This window comes from Spea bombifrons, chromosome 1 (genome assembly GCF_027358695.1).
Source record: "Spea bombifrons isolate aSpeBom1 chromosome 1, aSpeBom1.2.pri, whole genome shotgun sequence".
Classification (NCBI taxonomy): Eukaryota; Metazoa; Chordata; class Amphibia; order Anura; family Pelobatidae; genus Spea; species Spea bombifrons.
In genome coordinates, this window is record NC_071087.1 from 9,079,101 (window position 1) to 9,095,691 (window position 16,591).

At 40.4% G+C, this 16,591-nt stretch overlaps 3 gene segments (V, D, J or C); all 3 read left to right on the top strand.

The window, feature by feature from the left end:
* Nucleotides 1–1,052: 1,052 nt before the first annotated feature.
* On the top strand, nucleotides 1,053–1,752 carry LOC128478389 (immunoglobulin kappa variable 3-11-like). The segment is given in 2 exon segments: nucleotides 1,053–1,107; nucleotides 1,245–1,752. Coding segments are annotated over 2 exon segments (423 nt in total).
* Nucleotides 1,753–5,946: 4,194 nt separating this feature from the next.
* Nucleotides 5,947–6,498, top strand: LOC128473979 (probable non-functional immunoglobulin kappa variable 6D-41). The segment is given in 2 exon segments: nucleotides 5,947–6,001; nucleotides 6,128–6,498. Coding segments are annotated over 2 exon segments (426 nt in total).
* A 4,987-nt stretch (nucleotides 6,499–11,485) lies between these two features.
* Nucleotides 11,486–12,050, top strand: LOC128474068 (immunoglobulin kappa variable 6-21-like). The segment is given in 2 exon segments: nucleotides 11,486–11,534; nucleotides 11,677–12,050. Coding segments are annotated over 2 exon segments (423 nt in total).
* The last annotated feature ends 4,541 nt before the right edge of the window (nucleotides 12,051–16,591 follow it).

Consider the following 16,591-nt stretch of genomic DNA (forward strand, 5'->3'; position numbering starts at 1 on the left):
TATTAGGTAACATGTAAGTTTTTTTGCAAATGTCATAACACAATTCAATAGAAACATAAAATCTGAAGCGAATAAGAGCCATTCACCTATCTAGTCTGCCTATCTAATGTCTACCTAATATGAATTTAACCTCTGCCTCTTCTACTTATCTAACACGCTACCCAGTAAAAAATCCTTACATTACATCTAAGCCTCTGACTTTCTAGTTCTAGATTATAACCCTCTTATCCTGAAAACCATTCAGCATTTCAGTTGCCCTTCTCTGCACCCTCTCTAGAGTGTCAATAAATGGGAAGAAAATACAAATTTGTCACCTTACACATATCAAAGCCCCCTTGCCTCATATGTATAAATAAAATGTGTAAAAAACAATCAATAATTAATATTGAACTTTTTTATTATTTTGAATTTAAAAAATGAAGCTGTGGACTACATGACCTACAGCCCAAATGAGCATCCTCACATCTGTAACTGAGAAATGCATCTGCACCAGAGGTAAAAAGGGGTAAATACATTTGAAGCCTAGATCATGTTTCGTTAAAAAAAAGGCATTCTTTATAGCAAGAAAAATGGGCAGACTAGATGGGCCAAACAGTTCTTATCTGCTATCAAATTCTATGTGTCTACCCTGTGATACGGTGTTTACTGCCCCCTACTGGGGTTTGAGGGTAATTTTAATTTGTCGTTCTATGTACAACCCTGTATGTTAGATAAATGCACCAAGGGGTCAGGGCTTTTCAATAAAGAAAAATGTTTTAATTTCAGGTGAATAATAGGAAAAGGTAAGTTTGATAAACTATTCTAGATTTAAACTAAACTACAAGCATCATTTCCCAGTATTCTAAAAAACAAGTGAATGGAAAACGTCACGTCTCTTACATCTCTCGCTCGCTGCGCTGGGAAGAGTTTGTCACAGAGAAGGGATCGGTGACGCAGAACAATGTCATTTGCATGTCCCCTGTATTTACATATTTCAGTATCTCAGCTGTCACTGTATATAAGGTTCCTTGTACAGGAGAAATCTTATACCCTGTATATGATAATCCACAGACATGAAGATGGTCACTCCGAGCTTTCTCCTGTGGGGGCTTCTGCTTTATATTCAGGGTAAGGATGTATACTTATTACAGGATTGTATATAAAATATCTATATAATACTTTGTTTCCTTAAAAATATAAATAAATGTAATATTTGAGCTGATTGCTAGAGATCAAGAGATATTATTATTTCTTACAACCCTCAGGATCCTGTGGACAGATTGTGATGACTCAGACTCCAGACTCTGTCTCTGTGTCACCAGGAGAACGCGTCACCATGACATGTAAAGCCAGTAGTAATGTTAACAGCTATGTAGCCTGGTACCAACAGAAACCAGGACAACCCCCAAAGCTCCTGATCTATTATGCCAGCAGCAGATACACCGGGACCCCAGAGCGGTTCAGCGGCAGCGGGTCGGGAACTGATTTCACTTTTACCATCAGCGGAGCGCAAGCAGAAGATGCAGCAGATTATTACTGTCAGCAGGGTTACACCCCTCTCACAGTGATACAGAGCCGTACAAAAACCTTCCTCTTCCATCTCTATTATATCATACAGAATAGAAACCGCTGATAAAAATATTCTAAAGCTCAGCGCAGGTGTTTAGCCCCGAATCACTAACACAGAATGTATATGCAAAGTCTGCAGTACTGTTACACAGCTTTTCCAAATCACAAAGCTACTTTTCTTTGAAACATTTTTTCTAAAAATAACTAACAGATAATCAACGTTAAACAAAACAGGTGCAAAACAGCGCAAAAAATAATTTATAGAATATTGTGAAGTCACTATAAGTGTATCCCTCACATTAATAAAAATGAGTGCTGTCTACTAAAGGTCAAACTCCACAAGTTGGCCCAAATTGAAGTGAATAAAAAAGGAAAATATATAAAATAAACAAATGAAATATGATGCTTCCCAGGATTATCAATGTAACTAAAAATCTGAAGAGGAAAGCTGAGAATCCTGAATCTCTGGAATCTAATCACCATACCTGGGAACATCTGGGTTCTGGCTACCCGGAGCCTACCCTTGAGGGACGAGGACAGCACCGGCCACTGATATCAGCACCGACGTCGGGGGCATTTACGTTGATGTTGGGGGCATATATTTTTTTAGTTGTGCATTTTTATAATGATAGTTAGAAGGGATGTATATTGAAGTTGAAGCATATATGGATGCAAGGTATGTGACAGCTTGCAAGGCAATTTGGAGAATTTTTTAAATATAACTAGATCTTATGTCATTATAAGACTGGCTATCCACTTCCAGTAGTTGGTTTTCTTTGAGGAACATGCTGAGAAATCACAACAAATCATATTTTAAATACCCCTCTGTAACTGAAAATAAGCATTTTGGGCATTGAACAAAAGATGTGCTAAACCCATTAACACCATGACCAAATAAACCCAATCGCAGACTCATAACACATAACAGATCATATAAAATTTGGTTCTGATTGCCACCAAAGGTATAAATACATTTAGTGTTAAACACAAAAAAGCAGCACCAAACAAATTACCGTATTTGCTCGAATATAAGACAAGGTTTTTTTTCAGAGCAAATGCTCTAAAAATTATCCCTCATCTTATATTTGAGGTTGTCTTATAAGCGGACCTCAAATTGAGGTCTGACTTTAAGACTAAGATGCAGATCCCCCTCCTCTCTAGCAACCTCTGCTGGTGCCGACACTTCCGCCGGGGCTTCTATGACAGAGTGCCAGCGTGACATGACCTGTGCTCCATCATAGAAGCCCCAGTGGAAGTGCCGGCAGAAGCGGAGGTTGCATGCGCACATCACACAGACATCCACTGGCTGTCCCCACTAGACATCAGGGAGTCTGAAGCATGGGGGACGCATTGGTAAGTCTGGGGGGGATAAGGCACTTCTGGGGGCAGAGTGGCATATCAGGGAGGGAGAGTGGCATATAGGGGGATATAAGGCTTATCTGGTGGCACAGTGGCATATAGGGGGTATAAGGCTTATCTGTGAGGCATAGTGGCATATAAGGAGATATAAGGCTTATCTGGGGGCCAGAGTGGCAAGCCTGGGAGCAGATGTGCATAACTGGGGGGCAGGTTGGCAAAGAAAATAAAAAATGCATTTTTCTCAGTCATAGTTTTTATTAAATATGAAAAATAGTTTACATTTGAATTAATATTTACTAGTAAAGCTTTTTCTTTTTTTCTAAATTAATATTCAAACTTTGGGGGGTCGTCATATAATCGAGTAAATCCGGTAAAACATGTAATTAAAAAAAAGTTTACATAAGAAGGAGATTTTCTTCATTTCTGTTCCTCTGCCTTTCTTATATTATATGTATAGTTCATAACATAATTGGGTCCTCAGGCGTAAAAATAAGAAAAAATATACATAGAAAATATTTTTAATGCACCAAATATCATAAAGAAACTTAAACTGTTATGCTGGAGTCTTCCGCCTTCTTAAATCTACCTCTACATCCTGCCTATGACCTCAACCCTTGTAGCATCGTGATATGAGCCACTGTTCAAGCTCAAGATCCTCCAAGAGCAGCAGGTTTCACCAAACGAATGGCTTTTTAAGGGCAAGAATGGCATGCCTGTCATAGTCATTGTCCACCCATATAGATATCCCACATATCATACAACTCCTAGAAATGTTACAACAGGTAACCTAACGTGTTTGGGACTATAACACAATTAGCTACAGTATTAACCCTTGCAGTAAAATACTGCACATACAGAATATACAAAAAATATAAATGCTGAAGGGAGCCATACCAAGACATTTAGGACAATACTCAGTTTCCAAATTTGAGAGAATAGTTTGGGGAAGACCCTTTTCTATTCCAGCATGACTGGGCCCCAGCGCACAAAACAAGGGCCATAAAGACATGGTTGGATAAGTCTGGCCCCTACCCAGGGCGTCACTTCAGGAGGTGATCAACAATGCCGAGGTATTCAGTGACAAATTGCCACCCCAGGACGCACAAGATGGCGGCACATTCTTTAAAAAAATAATCAAGTTGTAAAAGTTTGTCAGAGGGTCTCTCCAGACCATCTTGAGAACACTGGTTCCACTTGCAGGTTGAATACAGGTACTGCATTCAACCATGCAAGTCAATGCCCAGAGCCCAGCTTTCTAATTACAATGTGATTACTAAAATATTTTAAAAGTAATAAAAAAAATGGAAAAAATAAAAAAGCTAAAAAATAAAATAAAATGTGGTAACATTTAAAAATAATTATGCAGTGATGTCACCATCAGGGGAACCATCCAGTTCAAGCAAAATGTTAAAAAAAGTTTATTATTATGAGCAAGTGCTAAAAAAAAATCTAAAAAATTCAAAAACAAATTTGCTGTATCTTCCCAAAAATCTTGACATTGAAAGAGTTCAAATAAAAGCATTTCAGATACCCAAGGGGTGTCTAATTGACAAAAACGAATGGGGGGGGTTCTGCTTTTTATGGATAGCAGTTTTTTCATTAGCTTTTTTGGATGAGTAAAAGTTTTTTCTAATAAAAGTGAGAAAGTGTTTTTTTATTTTTCATCATATTTTTTTTTATAGAAAATTAGATGATTTGATTAAAAAAAATTGTATCTGAAAAAAGCCCTTCTTGTCCTGAACAATATATATATAACTTGTGTGGGTTCACTAAATGGGTGAGGAGAAAATTACATCTAAACACGAGTACTGCAAAAGTGTTAAAACAAAGGGTAAAGAAATTTAAAAAACGGCTTGGTCCTTAAGGGGTTAAATCACTTTAAATATTTGTCTAGCATATCCCCCTCTCGTCCCTCCTCCAAGCTATACGTATTGGGATCCCTTTTTCCAAATAATTTATATCCTGCAAACCATTCAGCATTTCAGTTCTTCTCTGCACCCTCTCTAGAGTGTCAATAAATGGGAAGAAAATACAAATTTGTCACCTTACACATATCAAAGCCCCCTTCCCTCATATGTATAAATAAAATGTGTAAAAAACAATCAATAATTGATATAAGTAAACTTTTTGTATTTTTTTATTTAAAAAATGAAGCTGATGACCCACAGCCAAAATGGTAATGAGGGTCATCACATCTGTAACCGGGAAATGCATCGGCACCAGAGGTAAACAGATCATGCTTCATTCATAAAATGATGACATTCTTTCATAAAATGAATCTCTATTGTATTAGGAAGTTTTACTTTACTACGAGGGTGGTGGATAGGTGGAACAACCTTCCAGTAGAACCGGTAGAATCTTATATAGTGAGGGAATTTAAACATACATTGGACGGGTATATGGTTCCTGAAGCTAAGACAAGAGGAAGTATTGATTAAGGTTTAAGTCTTAATATCAGGAAAAATGGGCAGACTTGATGGGCCAAACAGTTCTTATCTGCTATCAAATTCTATGTGTCTACCCTGTGATACGGTGTTTACTGCCCCCTACTGGGGTTTGAAGGTAATTTGTATTTGTGGTTCTATGTACAACCCCATTTATGAGATAAATGTACCAAGGGGACAGGGCTTTTCAATAAAGAAAAATCTTTTAATTTCAGGTGAATAATAGGAAAGGGTAAGTTTGATGCCACATTCATGAAGACAGAAATTAAAGAACAACAAATTGGAAAATCAGCCATATTTAAAGAAAATCAGGAGAAAATAAAAAGAAGAACATGCATTTTATTGAGTATCTATATTAATAAACTATTCTAGATTTAAACTAAACTACAAGCCTCATTTCCCAGGATTCTAAAAAAGTGAATGGAAACATCACGTCTCTTACATCAGAGTTTGTCACAGAGAAGGGATCGGTGACGCAGAACAATGTCATTTGCATGTCCCCTGTATTTACATATTTCAGTATCTCAGCTGTCACTGTATATAAGGTTCCTTGTACAGGAGAAATCTTATACCCTGTATATGATAATCCACAGACATGAAGATGGTCACTCCGAGCTTTCTCCTGTGGGGGCTTCTGCTTTATATTCAGGGTAAGGAGGTATACTTATTACAGGATTGTATATAAAATAATATATATTTTTAAAAATATAAATAAATGTTATTATATTTGAGCTCATTGCTAGAGATCAAGAAATATTATTTTTTACAACCCTCAGGCTCCTGTGGACAGATTGCGGTGACTCAGACTCCAGACTCTGTCTCAGTGTCACCAGGAGAACGCGTCACCATGACATGTAAAGCCAGTTCTGGTATTGGCAGGGCATTAGCCTGGTACCAACAGAAACCAGGACAACCCCCAAAGCCCCTGATCTATTCTGCCAGCAGCAGATACACCGGGACCCCAGAGCGGTTCAGCGGCAGCGGGTCGGGAACTGATTTCACTTTTACCATCAGCGGAGCGCAAGCAGAAGATGCAGCAGATTATTACTGTCAGCAGGGTTACAGCGCCCCTCTCACAGTGATACAGAGCCGTACAAAAACCTTCCTCTTCCATCTCTATTATATCATACAGAATAGAAACCGATGATAAAAATATTCTAAAGCTCAGCACAGGTGTTTAGTCCCGAATCATTAACACAGAATGTATATGCAAAGTCTGCAGTACTGTTTCCAAATCACAAAGCTACTTTTCTTTGAAACTTTTCTAAATATACCTAACAGATAATCAATGTGACTATAAATCTGGACAGAAGAGCTGAGAGTCCCGAATCTCTGGACAGGGCCAGCCCAAGGCAAAATGCCGCCTGGGGCGAATTTTAAAATGCCCTTCCTCTCCCTCCGTCCCTGCCGCCCCCCCCATTATCTACCCTCCCCCCCCCCTTGTACTTACCTTTCAGCAGTCCTGCGGTGAGTCTCCCTGTTCGGTCTCGGTGCCGGCTTGTAATGCTGAGCGCCGGAAATCTTCCGCCACTCAGCATTACAAGCCGGCACCGAGACCGAACAGGGAGACTCGCCGCAGAGCTGAGCTCCAGGCGGCACTTTTGAAGGGGCGGCACTTCGCCGCCCCAAGCCCTTTTTTTTATTTTTTTTTTATTTTTTTTAAGCGAAAGAGAGAGAAAGGGGAAGGGACTTCGCCGCCCCTTCAAAAGTGCCGCCTGGAGCGGTTGCCCCACTCGGCTCCATTGTCGGGCCGGCCCTGTCTCTGGGGTATAATCACCGCAGTCATTCATTTGAAGAGTTAGCTTGGCTGACCGTACATGACTGACGTTGTGATAAACCTGGCAAAACAATTCATTTATTGGAATATATAAGCTGGTTGGGAGTAAAAATCTGCCCCTTGGCCCCCGACAGCCTGTAACCTGTGCAAATATATCTTCCCACTTACCGTTAACCCCTTTCCTGCCATCTAAACCTCGCTGGCAACGTAGACCTTGCAGCCATCCATATAGCTTATGAGTAAGTTCACTACAAGCAATCACAGGTGAAACATTTCTGTAAAGTAGTGGTGTCGCCATCTTCTCTCCCTCATACAGAACTGTTGCATGTTTAACCCTTTAAGGATACAGTTTTATTACATTAGTTTCCATTTAAAGACACAGAGGGTATTTTGCTATATATTATGGTTCCACTGTTATTCCCCCTTCTCTTATTTATTTTACCCACACAAAACATAAATTATTTTTTTCAGGAAAATTAGGGCTTTCCTCTGAAACCATTCTCATTTATATACTCTATAATTTAATATGAACATGAAAGGACAAAAAAAACTATTTTTAACAGTATTGCAATGAGTTTTTTCTACCGAGACTCCAGCTGGAAGCTGTATATTAGATAAATTTACTAAGGGCGTCAGGGCTTTTACGTAAAATAGTGTTTTCAGTAAAGGAAAAAAAGTAAGTTTAGTGTCACATTCATGAAGGCAGAAAGCCATGGTTATGGAAGAAAAGTATAAAACCATTGCGGGAGACTAGATGCAGCGTTCTAATACACATCTACGAAGAGTTGGGTTCAGAGTCAGAGGAGCCTTTCATACATTTTCTACTTTAGGCTCCCACAAGATCATCAACCGCATCATCATCAACATCACAGCGCATGCGAATATCTACCCCTGAAGAGTGTTGGGCCCTGGACAGTTACCCCGTTTTTAGCATTACAGATGGATTCTTTTTCAGTTAGTATTCCCTGTCATAAAAAAGGAAAGCGAGCATTTAAATACAGATTCTGGGGTGCTCATGAAATAAATAATATAAACATACAACAGAAATGTGATCAATGCTATTTAGAAATGCTTTGCTTAAGTATAAATATTGAGGATTCATAAGGCTACATATATATACATATATATTACTTAGGCAGGGGAGGGCTGGCAGCCTAAGGCCTGGGGGGCGAGTCAAGTGAAGTGGCCCGTTGTGCCACGAATCAGCCCACCATACTTGCCCATCTTTTCCTGAACGCATATTCATTATAAAAATACAAATATGATTCAAATGTGGTTCAACATAAGTAAATTTAATAGCAACAAAGGATGGTAAAAAAAAAAAAGCAAAACCTAATGTCCCCCTGATGCTCAGCCAGTTAAATGCCCCCCATGATACTGGCTGAGGATTATGGGAAGTATAGTACACAGCAGCAGGAAAATTGTAAAGGCTAATATGAGTACCCTACCAGGATCATACCTTAAAGTGGGCTGATTGGGGATAGAACTGACACTGAAGAGCTGAACGGGGACAGCAATGACACGGGGGCTGAAGGGGGACAGAGGTGACACTGGGGGAAGCTGAATGGGGACAGATATGACACTGGGAGAAGCTGATTGGGGACAGATATGACACTGGGAGGGGCTGATTGGGGACAGAGGCGACACTGGGAGGGGCTGATTGGGAATAGAGGTGACACTGGGGAGCTGAATGGGGACAGCAATGACATGGGGACACACACACATACCTATTTTTTGTCCAGCACCCACGCTGCTGGATACAAGCTTGAAAAGCACTTTCTTTTGCACTTTACTGTTGTTGGTGTGGGGCTAAAGAATGTTGAATTTATACGCCAAATGGAGAGTCTATTTCAGTTATAGGTGTGGATACAACAATGATTTAAAGTGGCCCCCCTGGGTGGGATTTTTGAGCTCCGAAAGCTTGAATGCAGACATTTAAGAGAGAGGGTATGTTGGGTACTTCCCCCTATATCTGGGTAGAGGTACTAAACTGAATGAAGATTCATGACTCATCTGAGTAGATGCTAACTAAGAGCAATCCGAGTTGTGGGAGATAAGCAGGAACAATTTCTATGTTATTCCTTTTTTCCTTCCACATTTCTTTTCACATTTCCCCAATCGAAGGATCTAATTTTGTATGTAAGCACTGCATGAAAAGTCACACGCTTACCTGATGTGATGATGGTCTTGCTACATTATTTATGTATGAACCTACCGATGTAGGACACGACATCCGGTGCTCCAGCAGTCTGAGTGCGAGGGGGCGGAGCTTTCACCCCTCATGCTGTTCCCATCACTATGCGGCCATCAGATTGCTGGAAAACTGATCTAAACGGCCACTGGGTGCTGATGCTGCCGGCCGGAGCTACTTTAATACTTTTTTTAAAAAAAATTTAATTAGGCAAGTATTTCTATTTCTGTACTTTTTTGTGCACATTTTGAAGCCCCGGACAGATTTCTGGGTTAAGGATCTCATTAACTGCGATCCAAAGAGGATGAATGAGCAAACATTTCCACAGAAACTCTCCAAAATCTTGCGGAAAGCCTTCCCAGAAGAGTGGAAGCTGTTATAGCTACAAAGGAGGGAACAGCTACATATTAATGTCTATGTATTTAGAATGTGATGTCATCAAAGTCCCTGTGAAAAGGAAAATACGTTGTCATAGCAGCCCACCCCAACCATCAGACAGAATCAATGTTGAGGTGGAAAACAAGAACACTTTATTGAAGGAAAGCATAGCTTTATATACACCACTCTATCAGATAAGGAGCTTAATCACATAAACTAAACAATACCCTGTCCAGACAGCCTCGCGTCACAATCCCACCACCAAACACAGAAATGCCCGTATAACCCAGAGTCACCTTTTTTCGGGGGGTGATCCCAAGGGAACAAAGAACCCAGAGTATCAAGGATACCGACGTGATCCGTGGTCAGGACTCCGGGTGGCAGCAGTTTGAAAGTTTCCTGGGACAGTCCGCAATACAAACAGCTGGAGGCTCCATAGCCGCGGTTGCTGAACCTCGGTCTAATGGAGATGCTAGAAAACAGGGTTTCCCAGTGAGCTCCCAAACACCTCTCGCCGGTACCCCACCAATCACTTGGCAGATATACAAAAGAGCGCTCTGGTGGGGCCACGGGCATCCGAGATATTTAGGGTTAAAGTCAACGAGCATTCCTATGGATCCTAGCCGCTAAACAGTTCCGGAGCATTACAGCTAAGACCTGGTCAGGCACAGGGCAAGGGAAATGGGGATCCAACGGGACTAGAAACATAAGGGTGTGATTATATGCCTGTGGGAAAGATGAAACAGGCGGAAACAACCCCAGAACATGGTAAACAGTCCTCTACAGCCCTGGTTCCGTGACATATTTAATTTAAAATATGAATTGTATGACCTCCTATGGACTACATCTGTCTTGATCCACAGACATAATGGTAATAAGGATCATCACATCTGTCATAACCTATAAATGCATTTGCACCAGAAGTAAAAAGAGAAAAAAACATTTGTAGCCTAGATCATGTTTCATTCATAATTATGGCATTTTGTCATAAAATCAATCCCTATTGCATTAGGGAGTTTTACATTACTGAGAGGGTGGTAGATAAGTGGAACAGCCTTTAAGAAGCAGAGTACAAGCTAATACAGTGAGTGGATTCAAACATACTTGCAATAGGTAAATGACTCCTGAATCTAAAACAAGGGGGAGGACTGATTAAGGTCTAAGTCTTTATATCAGGAAAAATAGGCAGACTAGACGGGCCAAACAGTTCTTATCTGCTATCAAATTCTATGTGTCTACCCTGTGATACGGTGTTTACTGCCCCCTACAGGGGTCTGAGGGTAATTTTAATTTGTCGTTCTATGTACAACCCTGTATGTTAGACAAATGCACCAAGGGGTCAGGGCTTTTCAATAAAGAAAAATGTTTAATTTCAGGTGAATAATAGGAAAAGGTAAGTTTGATGTCACATTCATGAAGACAGAAATTAAAAAACAACATATTGGAAAATCAGCCATATTTAAAGAAAATCAGGAGAAAATAAAAAGAAGAACATGCATTTTATTGAGTATCTATATTAATAAACTATTCTAGATTTTAACTAAACAAACAAGCATCGTTTGCCAATACTCTAAAAAAAAAAAGGGAATGGAAACGTCACGTCTCTTACATCTCTCGCTCGCTGCGCTGGGAAGAGTTTGTCACAGAGAAGGGATCGGTGACGCAGAACAATGTCATTTGCATGTCCCCTGTATTTACATATTTCAGTATCTCAGCTGTCACTGTATATAAGGTTCCTTGTACCGGAGAAATCTTATACCCTGTATATGATAATCCACAGACATGAAGATGGTCACTCAGAGTTTTCTCCTGTGGGGGCTTCTGCTTTATATTCAGGGTAAGGAGGTATTACTTATTACAGGATGGTTTATAAAATAATCTCAAAAATACTTTGTTTCCTTAAAAATATAAATAAACGTTATTATATTTGAGCTCATTGCTAGAGATCAAGAGATATTATTATTTCTTACAACCCTCAGGATCCTGTGGACAGATTGTGATGACTCAGACTCCAGACTCTGTCTCTGTGTCACCAGGAGAACGCGTCACCATGACATGTAAAGCCAGTTCTGGTATTAGCAGCAGCCTGCACTGGTACCAACAGAAACCAGGACAACCCCCAAAGCCCCTGATCTATTATGCCAGCAGCAGATTCACCGGGACCCCAGAGCGGTTCAGCGGCAGCGGGTCGGGAACTGATTACACTTTAACCATCAGCGGAGCGCAAGCAGAAGATGCAGCAGATTATTACTGTCAGCAGAGTTATGACTTCCCTCTCACAGTGATACAGAGCCGTACAAAAACCTTCCTCTTCCATCTCTATTATATCATACAGAACAGAAACCGCTGCTAAAAAATATTCTAAAGCTCAGCGCAGGTGTTTAGCCCCCAATCACTAACACAGAATGTATATGCAAAGTCTGCAGTACTGCTACACAGCTTTTCCAAATCACAAAGCTACAGATAATCAACGTTAAACAAAACAGGTGCAAATAAGCGCAAAAAAATAATTAATAGAATATTGTGAAGTCACTATAAGTGTATCCCTCACACTAATAAAAGTGAGTGCTGCCAACTAAAGGTCAAACTCCACAAGTTGGCCCAAATTGAAGTGAATAAAAAAGGAAAATATATAAAAAAAAAATGAAATATGATGCTTCTCAGGATTATAAATATAACTATAAATCTGAAGAGAAAAGCTGAGAATCCTGAATCTCTGGAATCTAATCACCATACCTGGGAACTTCTGGGCTCCGGGTACTCGGAGCCTACCCTTCCGGGACGAGGACAGCACCAGGCGGTTCTGCTGATGTCGGTGGGCGGTACCAACAAAGTCTGGGGTGTTTCCGTTGACGTTGGGGCCATATATTTTTTTAGTTATACATATTTATAATGCTAGTTATAAGGGATGTATATTGAAGTTGAAGCATATATGGATGCAAGTATGTGATAGCTTGCAAGGCAGTGTGGAGACTTTTTTAAATGTAACTAGATGTTATGTCATTATAAGACTGGCTTTAACTCTGAAAATAAGCCTTTTGGGCATTAACCCCTTCCGTACCGGGACGTACCTGGTACTTCCTGGTTAACAGTCACCGGTAGACCGGGACGTACCAGGTACGTCTTCTCCAAAAACCGCCCCCACATCACCACAATCGCGGTGATCGTGGGGGCGCTGCTGCTGCTGTCTGCCCAGGACTCCTGGGCAGACAGCACAGCCTGTCTAAGCCCGCCCCCAAGCCTACGATCACTCCCACGGAGTGATTTTGTAGGCAGAAACAGCGATTGCAGAAAAATCTGCAATCGCGGTTTCAGCTGCCACAGGCAGCTTCAGGGAATGGGGGGGGTGTTGAATGGGTCCCCACACTAGTGTGGGGACCTGATCCAACACCCCCCTGCTGCCTGATCGCTCCATGAGAGCGTCAGTGCAGCGTTAACCCCTTCAATGCCTCGATCGCGGCATTGAAGGGGTTAATTGCCGTTTTGTAGGGGGCTCTGCTGCTGGTGGTCTGCCTGGAAGCCCAGGCAGACCAGCAACAGCAAAAACGACCCCCCAGAAGTCCTCTGATCAGTCCTGTAGGACTGATCAGAGAGACTCCTCCCATACAATCTCCAGTCTATTGGAGATTGTGTCCCAGCTGCCAGAGGCAGCTTCAGGGACAGGGAGACAGGGTTCTTTGGTCTCCACATGAGTGTGGAGACCAGCCCCCCACCCCCTCCCTTGCTCAGTTAACCCCTACCCCCCCTCTTCCTCAATTAACCCCTTCAATGCTGCGATTGTGTATGACCCCCCATCGCAGCATTGCAGGGGTTAATATTAGTCCCCACAAGCTTGTGGGGACTAAATATCAGTCAATGCTGTGCTTCAATGGAGCATCAGCATTGAAAGAGTTAAAAAAAAATTAAAAAATAATAATAATAAAGAAAAATAAAAAAATTTAAAAATAAATAAATAAATAAATTAATTAATAAAATAATAATAATAAAAAAAAAATAACAGCACTGACCTGAAAGTCCAGGGTGCTTCCAGGTCAAATGCTGGGCTGGGCTGATCAGATCGCTCCTGGCCAATAGGAGTGATCGGATCATTATGGCAGCCCATGGATGACCCTGCTCTACAAAGAGAGAGGGGTCATCTAGGTTAATTATGAAAAAACACAAATTATTAATAAATAAAAAAATCATAATTATTACCTGATCACTTGTCGGTGACATTTTAAGTCGCTGATTATTGATCGGTCTCCCTGATTGATGTCAGCGGCCTAAACCTGTCACTTACAAGTAATCTGATAAAAAAAAATATTTTAAAAAATGTAAATGCACATGTTCCAGTTTTGCCCTCATAGCTTCCTCAAAAAATGCATGAACCATGCATGTGAGGCCTTGTTGGAATCATGGGATGTTGGGGAACAAAATGTGGTGTTTTCTTCCACTGTTGCACTTATGCTGTGCAAGAAATTCAGTGCAACATTGAAATGTATGCGTTAAAAATGCAATAAAATAATTTCCCTGTGAAGTTTGGCAGACATCAGTGAAGAAATGGCTGGCTGAAAACTGTCAAAACTACCCTAGTTGAACACCTTGACTCGTCTACTGTTCATAAATATATACTTTTATGGGGTAATTTACAGTGGGGGGCTTCCAAAATGTCCCAAATGGGATATGGGCCCAGGAAACCAATTTCTGAAAATTCCAAATTTGAAAACTAAAATACACATGTTCCAGTTTTGCCCTCATAGCTTCCTCAAAAAATGCATGAACCATGCATGTGAGGCCTTGTTGGAACCAGGGGATGTTGGTGAACACAATTTGGTGTTTTGTTCTGCAGTTGCACATATTCTATACAAAATATAATATAAAATCTAAAGCAACATTGCAACATATGCAAAAAAAACAAAAAAATATAAAAATACCTCAAAATTTGGCAGCAATTGGCGATAAAATCCCTGTTTGAAAAGTGTCAAAATGACCCTAGTTGTACACCTTGACTTATCTACTGTTCATAAACATATAATTTTGGGGGGATAATCAGTATCTGTGACAACTATTGCAGTTATTAGACTACCATGCCAAATTTGAAAAAAATTACATTTCAAAAACGTAATGCATGCCTTGCAATATTTGCCCTATACTGGTCAAAATAGATAAAAATCCTGGCCATGTTGGGTGGTTTCCAAATCAGGACAACTTAATGAATATATTTGGGATAATTTTTTCCCATTGGTTCAATGTGTGTACAATTTGTATGTATACAAAACTGTAAAAAAATGCTTTTTTTTCATTTTTTCCCCACTTTTTCCAGTTTATTTCAAACAAAACAATGTACTACCCAGCTTAATATGGTTTCAAATGAAAGCCCTACTTGTGCTGAAAAAAACAATATATGATTTGTGTGGGTGCACCAATTGATAAGAGAGAAATTACAGTTGAAGAAAGACATGGCAAAAACACAAAAACGGCTCTGGTCCTTTAGCGACACGTTAGTATCAAAATCCCGGTCCTGAAGGGGTTAAACTAAATATGTGCTGAACCCATTAACAACATGACCAAATAACCACAATCATGGACTCATAATGTAACACATAATAGATCATATAAAATTTAGTTCTGATTGACACCAAAGCAATAAACACATTTAGTGTTAAATCACATAAAAGAACAGCACGAAACAAATTAAAAACCCTAATTAAAAGGACTTTGACATAAAAAGGAGTCTGTTTCCTTCATTTATGTTCCTCTCCTCTTATATTATATGTATAGTTCATAACATAATTAGGTTCTCAGTAATAGATTCCTTGACAGCTATTGACCGCTGCAGACCAAGAACACCCCACAAGTTGTCTAACCATCAACTTTGAGGATGAAATGCTCACTCGCTGCCTAATATATCCCACCCGCTGACAGATGCCATGATAACAAGCGGTCAGAATGTTATGGCCGATCATTGTATAGTCCAATGGTAAACCTCAGCTGTTGGGGACTATAACAACGAGCTACAATATTAACCCTCCCAGTAAAATTGTACACAGACAGTATATACAAAAAATATAAATGCTGAAGGCGACATACCAAGTTATTTTGGACAATACTATGCATCCAACTTTGTGGGAACAGTTTGGGGAAGACCCTTTTCTATTCCAGCATGACTGTACCCCCCCAGTGCACAAAGCAAGATCCATAAATACATGGTTGGATGAGCTAGAGGTGGAAGAATTTGACCGGCCGCACAGAGCCCTGACCTTAATCCCATTTTACACCTTTGGGATGAACTGGAACGGAAATTGTGAGCCGGGCATCTCGTCCAACATCAGCGCCTGACCTCACAGATGCTCTACTGGATGAATGGGCACAGAAACTCTCCAAAATCTTGTGGAAAGTCTTCCCAGAAGAGTGGAAGCCGTTATAGCTGCAAAGGAGGGACCAACTATTTAAAATGCAATGTCATCAAAGTCCCTGTTGGTGTGATGGTCAGGTGCATACTCACAAACTTTATTTTGGTAGCAGCAAAGTTTGTCATATTTATGAAATGGAGAACAGCAACCAAACCGCTTATAACTGAGATGATTAATTCCATCAGGGGCATAGAAGAAATGTTACAAAGAAGCTCCAACACATTGGCACATATGAGAAAGCCTGCAGTAGGTGTGAAAACCTTTTACTACAGGCATGTCCAAACTTTTTTCGAAGAGTGCCAGATTTGATGAAGTGAACATGTGTGAGGGCCGACCATTTTGCCTGACATTTTCTGAACCATTAAAATTAAATGCAAATTAACTATTTTATGCAAAGTTTATTGAAAACGACATACCACATCTATCCCTTCCTCACTATCTCCCCTCCCTACCCCCCCTTCTCACAATCTCCCCTCTCCCTCGCTACCCCCTTCTCACAATC